Source organism: Thalassophryne amazonica, chromosome 4 (genome assembly GCF_902500255.1).
Source record: "Thalassophryne amazonica chromosome 4, fThaAma1.1, whole genome shotgun sequence".
Lineage (NCBI taxonomy): Eukaryota > Metazoa > Chordata > Actinopteri > Batrachoidiformes > Batrachoididae > Thalassophryne > Thalassophryne amazonica.
In genome coordinates, this window is record NC_047106.1 from 119,134,550 (window position 1) to 119,148,343 (window position 13,794).

Sequence of the window (13,794 nt, forward strand, 5' to 3'; positions counted from 1 at the left end):
AATCAGCGGCGACACAAATTTGAACAGTTTCGAAAATATGTTCCCGAGCCCGCGCCCGTACATAACAGGAGCGCCGTGGAAGCCGTGAAGGCTGTTTCCGACTTGATTTTCATAGTAAGGCACAAATCTATAAATGTCGGCTTTGTGCGCTGCCCCGGCCATTTTTTATCCCGCCGGTTTAAAATGTAATGTCACAACCACTTTACCGTATCTGAAATTCACCGGTCGATCTTGATCGCTTTTGATTTCGATGCGTATCGTCTCAATATGTCTTTTGGAGACTGGGATGTAATAAGCGGGGTTGAATTTCTTTGTAATTATTTCCCCAAAATGACCTCCAATTTCGAACGCTCGGAGGAGAGGAGCAAAAGCGTCGCCCACCGCCTGAGGCTGTACATCGTCTGTATAACAGAACAGGTGATACATGCCCGCTTTTATATCGGGGTTGCGGGGAGAGCTCGTGACCCCGGGTCCGCATCTCAGCCATTGATTAGGCTGTATCCCCAGCATGTACGCCGTCTGGGCTTCAAAATATACCTGGCAGGTACCGTCTCCTTCTCACAGAAACTTTTTCTGGATATCGTCATATTTTAAAGTCAGCTTCGGATCTATAGTCTTCAAACGAGGGTTTATCCGCGCTGCAATAACCTCAAAGTTATCGTAATATCCCGTGTCAAAAAACTGCGAGTGAACGGCGAGTTTGTTCTTGGGCGGTAAGCCCGTAATTTTCTTCACCTGAAACGTACAGCAAGGCTTTTCCGGGATATTTAACCAGGTGTGTGGATAAGAAATTTCCGTCAGCGCCACATCCCAGTCACCATCTATATCCAGGTGTCGAGCCAAGTCCACCTGGTAGCATGAAATTGTGTTGTCCAGGAATACTTTTAGGCTGGCGTTTGAAGGCAGAGTCATATAAAATCCGTGTTTCAGATCCCGATCCATTTCTCATATGTCGGATGAAGATAGATGTTGTCATATTTATACGGCCATCAGCTGGTCCGCGGGAACCCAGGAGTTAAATTTCTCGGGCCAATTTTTCCATCTGACAAATACAAATTTCTTCCCCTTGGTAAAACGTTCACAAATAATTTCTTGAACCTGATACGGTCTGTCTTTTGCTATTTTAACCTTCTGCAATTCTGGTTCATAGAATGAACCTTCAATGATCTCGCCGTCATAATCTTTCAATTTAACGGGCGGCGCACGTTGTATACATTCTGACACCGTGAACATTTCATCTGTAAAACTTTGTTCATATTTTTTTTTATCAAAAACTCCCCTGAGCTTGGAGACCCTGACTATATCTCCGACCTTATATTTAAACTTCGCAGGCCTCCTGCGTAGGGTGGATGCCCCGTACAAATTTTGAAACACTTGATCTACGTTTCGAGCGTTAACCTCATTCGGTCTCATCTTAATGCTTTTATGATAACTCTCGTTATAAGCTGTGAGTAAAGACGGCAGGACGTCGATGTATCTTCGTGTGTTTTTAGCAGTAAAATATCTCCACATTCTCGTCTTTAGCGTGCGATTAAACCTCTCGACAACCGAGGCTTTCAGATCACTGGCCGTGGCAAAATGTAGAATCCGGTGTTTTTTCATTAAATCTTTGAACGGTTTGTTAAAAAACTCTTTCCCAGCATCAGTCTGTAGCTTCAGAGGCACCCCGCTGTGCTTTAAGAGCGAGGCAAAGGCCTGTGAGACTTCGCGCCCTTGCTTCGACTTCAGGGCTCTGGCATACGCTTTTTTGAGAAGATATCGATAACGGTCAGCAGGTACTTGTACCCGTCGTTAAAATCTGATAACCCCTGCATGTCGCATAAATTCGCCTGAAATTGGTTAAGCGGGTTTGTGACAAATACTCTATTTCTTGGAAAATGCGTCCTGGCAGGTTTGTGTAATGTGTATGCATCTTCCCCCGACAGGAAATCTCTGATATGCTTTATACGAATTTTAGATCCGAGTTGATCGTGCAGAGCCCTGCGTAAACGCTCCGGTCCTCCAAAACTCCCTGGATTTGCCGGACTATAATACATAGCCCTCATTAAATCCTCATCACCCATCTTTTAAGGCGGATCTCTTCAGAATGATGAAGCGGATAGTCCTTTTTCATTTTTATATGTTTTAGCGAACATAAATATTAATCTTTTGTTTGAAATAGGAGCTCTTGGAAACGTTAAATTGAACTCTGATTCAGTGCCGCGGAGTGCGCTCACAGATGAGCGCGGGCATTTAATACAGCCGCTCTTGGAGACGTTAAATTGAACTCTGATTCAGTACCACGGAGAGCGCTCACAGATCAGCCTCGACCTTTTAATAAGACCATGTTAAAACCCCGCATAAATTCATACGAGAACCTTTTTTTCCACCAAAACCTCGTTTGTATGACTCTGTCTTGCAATATGAAGCGCATTGGGGCAACTGTTTGTTGTGATTTGGCGCTATATAAATTTGATCTGAAAACATTTCACCCTTTTTTCAACAATATTATTGGAAAGAACACTGACCGTCTTAGTTTTAGAATATATGCTTTATTACATTCATTAAAGTCACACAGAGAAAAAACCAATTGTTCATGTTTATTAAACACAACATACGTGGAGGGAAAAAAGTATACGTTCATGTTTATTAAACACAACATACATGAAGGAAAAAGAGTATACGTTCATGTTTATTAAACACAACATACATGAAGGAAAAAGTATAAGTTCATGTTTATTAAACACAACATACATGAAGGAAAAAGTATACGTTCACGTACAAAACTGGAAAACTCTGAGTAATACATCTCCCCCGCATTTACGGTTTATTTCAGTATTCAGCTGTAAAAGTGTAGGAACAATCTCCCCTCTGGACAGTTCCAGCTGTTTCACCCGGCACGCCATCACATCCACAAACAGTGTATAATGTAAGCAGGTGCAGCGGATTACACCATGTAAAATCGTTGGTGGTCAAAACAGAGATTTTCAGTAATACGTTGTACAGAGATTTTTCAGATGAATGGCGAGCCACGTTGTAGATATGTTCTGTCCAGACTCTGGGCCCGGGACGAAGACCCTCTCCATAACGCATGAAGGCGGGGTGTCTGGGGTGCCTGCGAATGACTGCCTGCTCCAGCTTATACGAGAGTCCACGTATAATATAAACTTCCCGCAGGCTTTGAAAGAGACTCATCACACAATTACCCATGACTGTAAACAATATAATGATGATATAAAAAAAAAAAAAAAATGCAGGTTTTTTTTCAGTCGTCTGGGTTATAGACGGCTACCATCCCCTCCAGGTCGAGATCGGCGTCTTCACCGAAACGTGTACAGTTCGTTACTCTTTGCTTCAAAATTATCAGTGTATTTCAGCTCAGTGAGGATGTTTTCTACTGCCCCCTGGACCCTCGCCGCTGATGGGTTGAGGAAGCGCTGGGCTAGGAGTTTTACCACAGCCGGAATGAAGGTCAGTCTCCAGAGTCTCACCATTAATCTCTCAAAATGTCCGGTAAAGAAATATTCATTTAACGGGTCCAGGCACTCGTGCTGGCGCTGGCTGGGGTGATCGATCTCACACCCGTAACAGAGTTTTTGTCTGTAACTTTTGATCACAGCCAAAAGTAAGTGGGCCATGCCGACTTTCACCGTTTTCAGGAATTCCTCTGACAGGAACCCGTCTGGCCGGTTTGATGCATAAGATGTGACGTATTTCTCAGCCCGCTCGAGGTCTTGTACCTCCCCCAGACTCGCGGCCCCCCTCCGTGACAGCCCACGCCTCCCGGGCTAGAAAGCGCGTGAGAAGGATGGATCTCGCCCCAGACCAGTTTGAGCTGAACTCGCCACGGGGTCTCGTACCCGGCGCGGGTCCGTGAAGCCTTCTGGCGCTGGTGGTGGTTCACGACCGGCTCGGCGGATCTCGTCCAGGCCTGCCCCGGGGATGGCGGGTCTCTTCCACAGGCGAGTGTGCAGTCACAAGTGATGTCATCGGCCGGTGCGATGGGGGAGGTTGAGGAGCTCATGCTGGTTCGTCGTCCGATGCTTAAATGAGATGTGGTCCGCTGGTTTTTTTTATAGAAATCCCCGTACATGTGGGGGAGGAGCTACGGCAGAGTTTTTTTTTTTTTTTTAAGTAAAAAGAGGGGCCAAGTTTTTTCGGACTTCGATCACATCCCTCCAGGCCAGACACCTTGTAAAAAGGCCCGTAATCCTCTCGTTGCAGGTGTGGAACAACTCGTCCCAGCTCTCAGCCGCGGCTGTGATGGATCTGACGTGGCCGCTGGCACTAACTCTCTCCAATTTAATTTCACCCTCAGAGTCAGCGTCAGGAGGTCCCCGCTGAAATATCACCCTATAGCGCGGCCCCTGGGGGCTGAGCCAGGTGAGTTGGAAGTGAGTTTTCCTCTTTTCCGGTGTCCGATCTCCTGGAGGCTCAGGGTTGACCGTGTCACGAATCATCGACCCTGCAGCCGCGGAGAACACTCCCCAGTCAGCGGAAGTAAGCGCCACCCGCGGGGTTCCTCAAGTGGCAGTCTCACCCTCAGCCAGAGTGAAGAAACTTACTTGGGCAAAATACGGATCGAACGTGTAAGTTAAACGTTCGGGCCCCTCCAGGCCGTACGTCAAATCTTCCTCCGGTATCGGCTGACTCAAGTGGCTGACGTACATTCTCGCTTTTTTTGGAGCGAGTGAGCCCTCTGTCGTCATGGTGATGTTCACGGGCGTCTCACAGATGTAACGGAGGATCGGAGTTCGTCTCGCCACGCTGGATGCTGTATGTCACTCTGTCATCGAAAAGGGGATTTTTAAACCCTGTCTTCGGCCCGCGGGGCTTAATTCAACGCCTCGGATGACTAAAAACACCATCTGGCATGACTGAGAAGAAACTTTGTTTTTTCCGCCTTCATTACCTTGGGCGGCATCTCCGATCAGCGGGTGTCCCGCAACCCCTGATCGACCGGGTAATATCTTAAAAGAAACTGCATCTATCGTGACTAAGAATAAGCTTTGTTTTTCTGTCTTCAAACAAGCCCAGCGAATGACCCGTCATCAGGAAATCGGATGTAATAAAACATTCAAGCTTCAACCAAAGATTCAAGCTTCTCTACTATGTTATAAAAGACCATCCGACGTGACACCCCCGCTGCGCAGGTCTCACACACACACACACACACACACACCTCCGAAACACACACACACGCACACACACCCCCAGACAGACACACACGCACACAGCTAGCGTCTGCAACAGGTATTACAGCCGTGGGGTCATGTTTCCGTGAGGAGCTTTATGCACGGGTATTTGACCGTCTTGCTGCAAAGACTTACAGCCGTTACAGCCGAGAGACGGTTATTTTTAACCCTTCTTTAATTTAAGAATTAAAAAACAGAAAAGGAGACGCATTAATTTAAGAATTAAAAAATATTAAAGGGGTATTAAAGTATTCATGTTTAATCACTAAATTGAAGAAAACTTCCCATAATTGTGCAAAAGATACGGGTATTTTTTAATCCTTCTTTAATTGAGGCATTAAAAACCATAAAAGGACGCGCTTTAATTTAAGAATTAAAAAATATTAAAGGGGTATAAAATATTAGACACTGATTTATGTTTAATTATTTCAGAATCAGTTAATTCTTTAATACATTAAAAAAGATCTAGGTATTTTTTTTAATCGTTCTTTAATTCATGAAATAAAATGACATTAAAATATTAGACCCGGGTGGGAGGGGAGGTAGGGCTTTGAGGCGGAGCTTGGGGTGGGGTTAGGGGAGGTGCTAGGGGCAGGGTTAGGGGTGGAGCTTGGGGGAAGGGTTAGGGGAGGAGCTAGGGGTGGAGCCAGGGGTGGGGCTAGGGGAGGAGCCAGGGGCAGGGCTTGGAGGCGGGACTAGGGGAGGGGTTAGGGGCGTGGTTAGGTGCGGGACATAGTGACATAATTGATTCTGATTGGCTGTGATGTCATAAGGGGGCGGGATTAGGGGTGGGGCTTAGTGACGTAGTTGATTCTGATTGGCTGACAGGGCCATAAATCAGTTTTTGACATAAGGTCACTCAGTTTACTCTCTAGCAGGAAATAAAAGGGTTGAGTTCTTCTAAAAACTGTTGAAGTCTAAGGTTCGAAAAACATTCTGGACTCACATGCCATTCCAACTCATTATAGAAACTTTGCATAATTTATTACCACCCTTGAAAAATGTCAGCTACCTATTTTATAAACACTACTCAATCTAAAGCCTGTGGATCCTCACAGACAACGATTTTTTTTCTTAACAGTGCCTTTCTCTGTGTCATGAATCTGTAAGTGGTGAAGGAATAGGCAAAGAATGGTGAATGCACAGTCTCTCCACGCACAGCTACTGATGCTTGTAACTCCTTTAGCGTTGTCCTGGATGCTCACTTAGTTTTAGAGAATGGCCTATTAGGTTCCTGCGGGGTGCACAACATCACGTCTTCTTCAGTGTTGTCTGAGTGTCTTGGTGGTTACTCTCACGAGTCAAAGTTTTTCGCAGCTACTTATTCCCTAGAGACTTAACATGCAGTAAATCATTAACACACACTGTTTGTGTGTGTTAATGATTATATAATTGAAGCCTGACATATTCTGTGACTTGGAAATGTTCATGTATCCTTGCCCTGACTTCCCTGAAGAAAAATGGCTGTAAAAGTATTGATTTTTGTAAATAATAATAAAAAATCCTTATATTTCATTTGTCCAATTACTAATGGCCACTGAAAATGAACAGTGTTTTGAAAACTGGCCTTGCACATGTTGTGCTCGTCTAAGAAGCAGTGCTGCTGTTACATTCAGCTGGTATTCTGTCAAAGCAAGATTCAGTGAGACTACCGTGTCTGTTGCCACCGGGACATGATGTTATGCACCCCGCAGAAACAGAATAGGCCATCCTCAAAAACTAAGTGAGCATGCACAAAAACACCATGGAGAGAACCCATCAAGAGATCCAGGACAACTCTAAAGGTAGTACAAGCATCAGTAGCTGTAACTGGAGAGACCGTGCATTCACCAGTGTCTCTCTGTTCCTTCACCACTCACAGATTCACAACACAGAGAAAGACACTGTTAAAAAACTAACTTATAAAATCGTCTATTCGCCCCACTGAGATATCCCATAATCCCTTGCGCGCCAGAGAGTTGCTGCAGTCAAAACAACATAGAGAATCCACATGATGACGATTGCAAATGAACATTATACTACTAAAATGTACTTTTTTATGCTTTTCATCACGTTAATAAGAGACTGCATGCACGAGACCCTGAAAACGTGCTAAAACAAATATTCCAAATAATCCGTGTCTGCTGGAAACGCAAACCGAATTTCAGACATTTTATACATATTACTCTGGAACAAACTGGACAACCAGTGCTGTACAGGACAATAAGCAGGACATTAAAGAGCAAACTTCACTTTCCCCCAGAATGACATGAACAGAAAGCGATCACAGCTCACAGCAAATCCCACTGAAAATAAAGGAGAAACAACCTGAGCCTCTTGCATGTTTACATAAAACAAACATAATAACATCTAAAAATGCAGATAATATATTCACGAGAGTTCTAGGCACAATATACAAAGAGTTGTCTGTGTGCTGTTGTCTGTGTGCAGCGGTTGAAGTGCAGCCTGATCAGAGCGTCTCAATGCATTTCTCAGTGTAATTGACATCTCGCAGAGCGGCGACCTCTTCGAAAGTTTTGCGAGATTTCGTGGGATTTGTAACCTCAATAGGGCGAATGTGTTTGTCTTTTTTCAAATAAGCTCCACGTCCTCGGATGCGTAACAGTCCAGGAGCTAATTTAGGAACTATCTGTAGGTGCCATCATTACTGTAGTGAAGTGCGGTCTTATCCATAACCATGACGGGGTTACATTAAAGTGGTGTGATGATGCTGAGATCCTCACCTCTCCTCTCCACCAGGTCAATGCATTTTCTTACAAAGTTAAAGCCAGCCTCATTAAGAAATGCTGTAAGGCAACATGAGAACAGGGTTGACATGTCAGTTACAGGCTGGGTTAACCACACATCAGGCAGTAATAAGTTCTGCTTGTAGTCTAATAAGATACAACTTTGTGCAATGAGACTCAGTATGTCAGGTGAGTGGCTGGAGTGGGTCGAGTGACTGTGGAAAATAAACCAAAGTATTTATAGGGGACAATGTGTTTGATTATGCATGCATTGTAAGATGTGACAAAGCTGCAGCATGATGAAACTAAAGGCACTTACTCTCTTCCTTCTTACTCAGTATGGTTGGAAGGTTGTAAATCTAGAAATTGACAAAATTTGTGATTACACAGAGAAAGACTTTGGTTCACATATTCAAAAATAAGAGCAATCAGAGATTTCTGATGTCCACCAATCCAGATACAGATCACCTCCAACATTCAGTGGAGTCTTCCATGCTGTAATATCTATCTGTGGTGCAAATTTGGTGAGAATCCATGAAGAGGTTTTGACGTAATCCTTCAAAGTCTATATAAAGTAAAATCTTGATCCAGAATCCGGATCCTGATCACCTCCAAAATTTAACGAAATCTTTCATTCCCTAATATCTATCTGTGGTGAAAATTTGGTGAGAATCTGTGAAGAAGTTTTGACGTAATCCTTCAAAGTCTATATAAAGTGAAATCTTGATCCAGAATCCGGATCCTGATCACCTCCAAAATTTAACAGAGTCTTTCATGCCCTAATATCTATCTGTGGTGAAAGTTTGGTGAGAATCTGTGAAGAATATCTGACGTAAGCCTTCAAAGTCTATATAAAGTAAAATCTTGATCCAGAATCCAGATTAGGATCCGGATCACTTCCAAAATCGAACGGAGTCTTCCATGGCCTGATATGTATCTGTGTTGAAAATTTTGTCAAAATCTGTGCAGTAGTTTTGATGTAATCCCGCTAACAGTAATTCTTCAAAGCCTATATAAAGTGAAACTTGATCCAGAATCTGGGTCTGGATCCAGATCACCTCCAAAATTTAATGGGTTCTTCCATGGCCTAATATCTATCTGTGGTGAAAATTCCGTCAAAATCCGTTCAGTAGTTTTGACGTAATCCTGCTAACTGACAGACAGACAGACAGACAGACAAATAAATAAATAAACGCCAATGATTTTATTACGTCCTTGGCGGCTGTAAAAATGCCTGAAGGCAGAAAATGATGTCAGTTTTTCCCAGTGCTCCCATGACTGGACTGTTTTTAGCACAAGTGAGGTTCACAGTGGGTTTTGTTAAAGAGTAGCTGGACCTAACCCTAACCAACCAGGAGATGGTGACAGAGTGAAATAATACATGCTTTGTCCAACAGATAATCAAACAGCATTCTGGGGAGAGAGGTGGCACCATAAAAATGAATATTTCAAAGACAAACAGGCAGAGTTCCTCACCGGTTCCTTGCCATCCATGGCCTCCAGCCACAGTCTTCTGTTCAGCTCTGACAGTGCTTGCAGTGTCATAACGCCATGCCTGGACAGATTTCAGAGAAAAGCTGGTCTCAGTCTGATCTCATTGCCTTGGGGGCCCCTGGACAGACTGTGTTTACACTGGCTGAGAGCACAACAGAACAACTAGAGTGACTAAAATAGCTCATGTGCAAATGCTTGACTTCAAACTGTGCTCTTAGTTGCCTCGGTGCTTCACATTCCACTCCCAATTAAATGCAGCGTGTGCCAGATGACGATTTCTTTATTTCCACCCAGCATGCATACGTCTTCATCTGCTCAAGTCAATCTACAGCACAGCAGGTTGTCTCTTATGTCTCATAAAACGAGGCAATGCAAAGCTGTTTTCCTTGGAACTGATATGAACCATTCATTGTTCGCGCTGGGCAATTTACCGAAAATGTATTGGAACTGTTTGAATTTAATGTTGCCCATGTTGCTTAATTTGGTTGATAATTCAGGGCTTTTAACAGAAAGTGTCACATGTCAGTGTCTGATGTCCACACATTTTGATGCCTGTCGACATAACAAATGTCAGACATCGATATATCATGAGTGATCCAATCCCATTTCCCATCTCATGAAATGCTCCATTGTCTGTTGTGGAAAATATGATGCTCTTAAAACCTGTGAAACTGAGCAACCTTCCCAATAACACCTGTTGCAAAATGTTGTGTTCATGTGACCACTGTGATGCTGAAGTCACTTTCACGAGAAGGCAGAAGTACATGTCATGAAAAAACATAAAAAAAAACCTGTATAAAGAGTTTGTAATTCTTTAATGACAATTTTATGGCTTGATCGTAACATAGGAAGTGGCCTGTTAAATCAACTTGTGCAGCGTGTGAAGCTGTATAAACCAGAGCAGCCCAGTTTGACCAATACTTTTACTTTTTTCTTTCCCTGTGTGCATATATAGTAATGGTAAATGCCACACTGGCAGAACCATTTATGAACATTAATACCCATATATGCAATTTATTCGTGGTAGTGCATGAGTGAATGTGGTGTGTGTGTGACCCCCATCCGCCCTTCCCGATCAGCCTACAACATCCTACTCAAAGCCAACCAACAACTTCTTTCAGGAAGGGCCGACCACCAAAACAACACAAAGACACACAAGAACTAGAGACAAGTGGTGAAGACAATAACTGTGACGTGAGACACAGAGGAGACGGGGCCCCAACCATACAACATAGCATGACAAACAGCCACACATGAACAAACAGTGACACCATAGTTTTAATCCTCTTAAGAGCACCCAAAAACCGAATTGTGGTGACGGCCACAAACACGCAACCATACACACACAGAGACCCCGATCACAGCTAAATATCCGATCACTACTGTGGCTGGTGTGTTGGGCCAAGACAAGAGTACAGAACCTTACCATATGACATGGACCACTCCGGCACGTCAGAATCCACACGGTCGGCCGCAAGCGCCGACGGACGTGGGTCCACTAGGCAGCACAGCAAACCAACAGGGGACGTCGGAACGCACCCCCGACACCACCCCTCCCCACGGAGGCATAGGGAGCAGCCCCATACCCAAGGGAAGCACACAAGGTGCTGGCATAGACCCAACAATAGGGAGAGCCTCAGAACCACACCACCAGGGCCATGGCCCCAGCAGGCAGGAGCGGCGGTGGCAAGGGTGGGGGGCAAAGGAGCCACCACAACCAAATCCAAAGCACAAGGGGCCACCGAGCCATACTAGGGCAGGGCCCGGCCCCCAGACAAGAGGCAAGGTCCAACCCCGGGGCCAGGATGAGCACAAGGCCCCCCGACAGCCAGGACCCCAGTGCAGCCAGCAGGGCCCCCCACCCCGGATCCCACCCCAAACACCAAAGCCCATGACCAGGAGACCGCCCGACCGCCTGCCTTCAATAAGCCCCGGGCATTATTTGCATTGAAAAATTCCATTTGGTCAAGTCACTCTTTTTTCTATGTCCGCTGCGGAGTGATACCTTAAAATACTAAAGCCTGATATATGCTTCCACAACTTGTTAACTCTGTGGCCATGCAATGATGTCAATGTGCGCATGACCCTCTTGAAGTTTTCCGTCGCATTGGTGGGCATCTTACTTCAATTTACTGCAGGAACAGTGGCTTTTTCTGGATTAATTTGTCCCTCAGTGAGCTCCACTTCTTTATATAATCATCAATCTCCAAAATAACATTACGATGTGTGCAATTTCCGTCCATGAGTGATTTGAGCTTCTTTGTAGTTTTTCAACTCCATGTTGTGCAGTGGGCCGTATTTGCAGCCTTTTCTGTGAAACTTATTTGATCTTAGATCAAAATGTAATCAGTGTACACACTGCAAAAGTGATTAAAATATGACGAGGGAGGAAGGAGAGGAAGGAGTGAAAACATAAAAGTGACCAATCACAGCCTTTGCAGTCTCTGTCATTTAGCAGGTACGCGTCAGGCTACATGGAGGGTTTGCAGCTATGCATAGGGCACTGATCTAAAGCAGTTGTCTTTGATTCATCACACCCAGGGATATGTGTGAAACTTAACACCATATTACAATATTACACTGCAGGCAGCATTTTGTTAATAATCGCTGGTCTTGTATAAAGGCCTCTCTCATTTAGGGTCTGAGCATGGTTTAAAAAATGCCCAGGCTTTTAATCAAAGAAATACGATACCCACTTTTGTCATGGTTTGGCCCTATTCAAGGCTTTGATTCCTTCTTTCTTTACATCCCCTTCGGCTCCTGCTTTGTTTTATTAGTGGATTATTTTCATCATGTGTTTATTCTGTGTTCCATTTTGCTTTATTACTTGGTCTCTTTGTCACTTTGTATTTCTTTGTCATGATTCAGTTCCATTCTAGTGCTGTCCTGCCAGTTTGTTTTCATCAATTAGTTTATCACATTTATTGTATATGCTTAGTCACATGTTATTATTTTTTTAACTTTGGTGTTGAACAGAAAATGCCATGAATAACAAATGAAACATAATCTGATGAGCAGTTATCAGTTATCTTGTATTATTTATTGCATTATTCTGTATTCTCTGGGTTTTGGTTATTTGCAGTTCAGTCCATAGTTGTTGTGCCTTCATCAGTTGTTGTATTCTCTTGTCTGCCAGTATCTGTTTCATCCTAGTTTGGTTCAATTCAAAGGTCCTTATTTTTTCTCTCTTTAGACTTGCCACCGTATTTCTTAGTTCTGCCCCTTTTGGTTTCACTCACGCATTATTGTTTGTCTAGAACACGTCAGGTTATTCAGTTAGTTTTTCTGTCACCTACTTATCTTGCTTAGCACCGGCTTGTTTTGCCCTCCTGCACTTTCTTGCCTTTCTTCCCTCTTCTTTGTTCACTAAACCACACCTCCTTCCACACACCTGCTCCACAGCAACCTGATTAGTTTGCTCCTCTTTAAAACCCTCACAGATCCACAGCTCACGGCCTGATTGTTGACTTTGTTCACTTTCTAGCCTCTCGTTCTTGTCCAGTTTGTTCATGTGTGTTTTGACATTGCTTTGTTGCTCCGACCTCCGCCTTGCCGTATCCTGAACTCTGCCTGTATTTTGACTCTGCCTTTGTTTTGCCTGCTGTATACCTCGACGCTGTGTGAACGAACCCTGCCTGGTTTATGGACGACGTCCCAGCCTGTACCATGTCTGATACATCTGCTTCCATGTCTGACTACCTGTGTACCGAACCCAATGCCTGGTTTCAAGATAAAGCCTATTATTCAACTAAACCAACGCTCGCTGCCTGTGAGTCTGCATTGGTCTCCCACTGCTTCCGGTTTCAGCCCACCACCAGCCCTGATAACTTTCCTCAAATCGGCGAGTGGAGTGTCAGTGCTGATCTGCTTTTCATACCTCTGTTGCACTGCATGGGCATGCCCGGATTGCTCTGTTCTGTATATGCGAGGATTTTTTAATGGGAATACATTGCGATGGCTTGGGATGTTTTGTCCGATGTGTGTGAAAATCCGTTATACAAAATCTGGTAAATACCATGTTTATTACATGGAAAACCAATACAAAAGCATTGGAACATTTGCTTTTGTCTGGTGAGTGCAAACATCCAGTTAATGACGGTTTAGGCAAGTTATAGTGTATATAAAAACACCTGCAACCCCATCACGAAAGCCAATCCACACTGCCTGACCCGCAAAAATATGTGCTGATTTACAACCTAAAAGGGGGAAAGGGGGACTCTAGGGATCACAACAGACAAAGTTGTGATCTAATGCATACTATTAAGGTAGAATATGTTACATTAGGGGTTTTCAAAGTGTGGGTGAATGAGCTCTCCCCTCAGAGAACAAATGAATAGTTGTGGGGCCCCCCACCAACACACACACACAATTTCAATAGCTTGATGTTTCTTTTTATTCTT

The 13,794-nt window shown here is 44.1% G+C and overlaps 1 protein-coding gene across 4 annotated transcripts in view; it reads right to left on the bottom strand.

Annotated features, from left to right (window-relative positions):
- Positions 1 to 13,794, bottom strand: part of LOC117508672 (rho GTPase-activating protein 42) — a 356,336-nt gene that overhangs the window by 68,809 nt on the left and 273,733 nt on the right. For all 4 annotated transcript variants that reach the window (XM_034168483.1, XM_034168481.1, XM_034168484.1 and 1 more), the window contains 3 exons: positions 9,377 to 9,455; positions 8,220 to 8,259; positions 7,898 to 7,960 (listed from right to left, as the gene is read on the bottom strand). In XM_034168483.1, the coding sequence (XP_034024374.1) occupies positions 7,898 to 7,960; positions 8,220 to 8,259; positions 9,377 to 9,455 (182 nt within the window). The remainder of the gene's footprint in view (positions 1 to 7,897; positions 7,961 to 8,219; positions 8,260 to 9,376; positions 9,456 to 13,794) is intronic.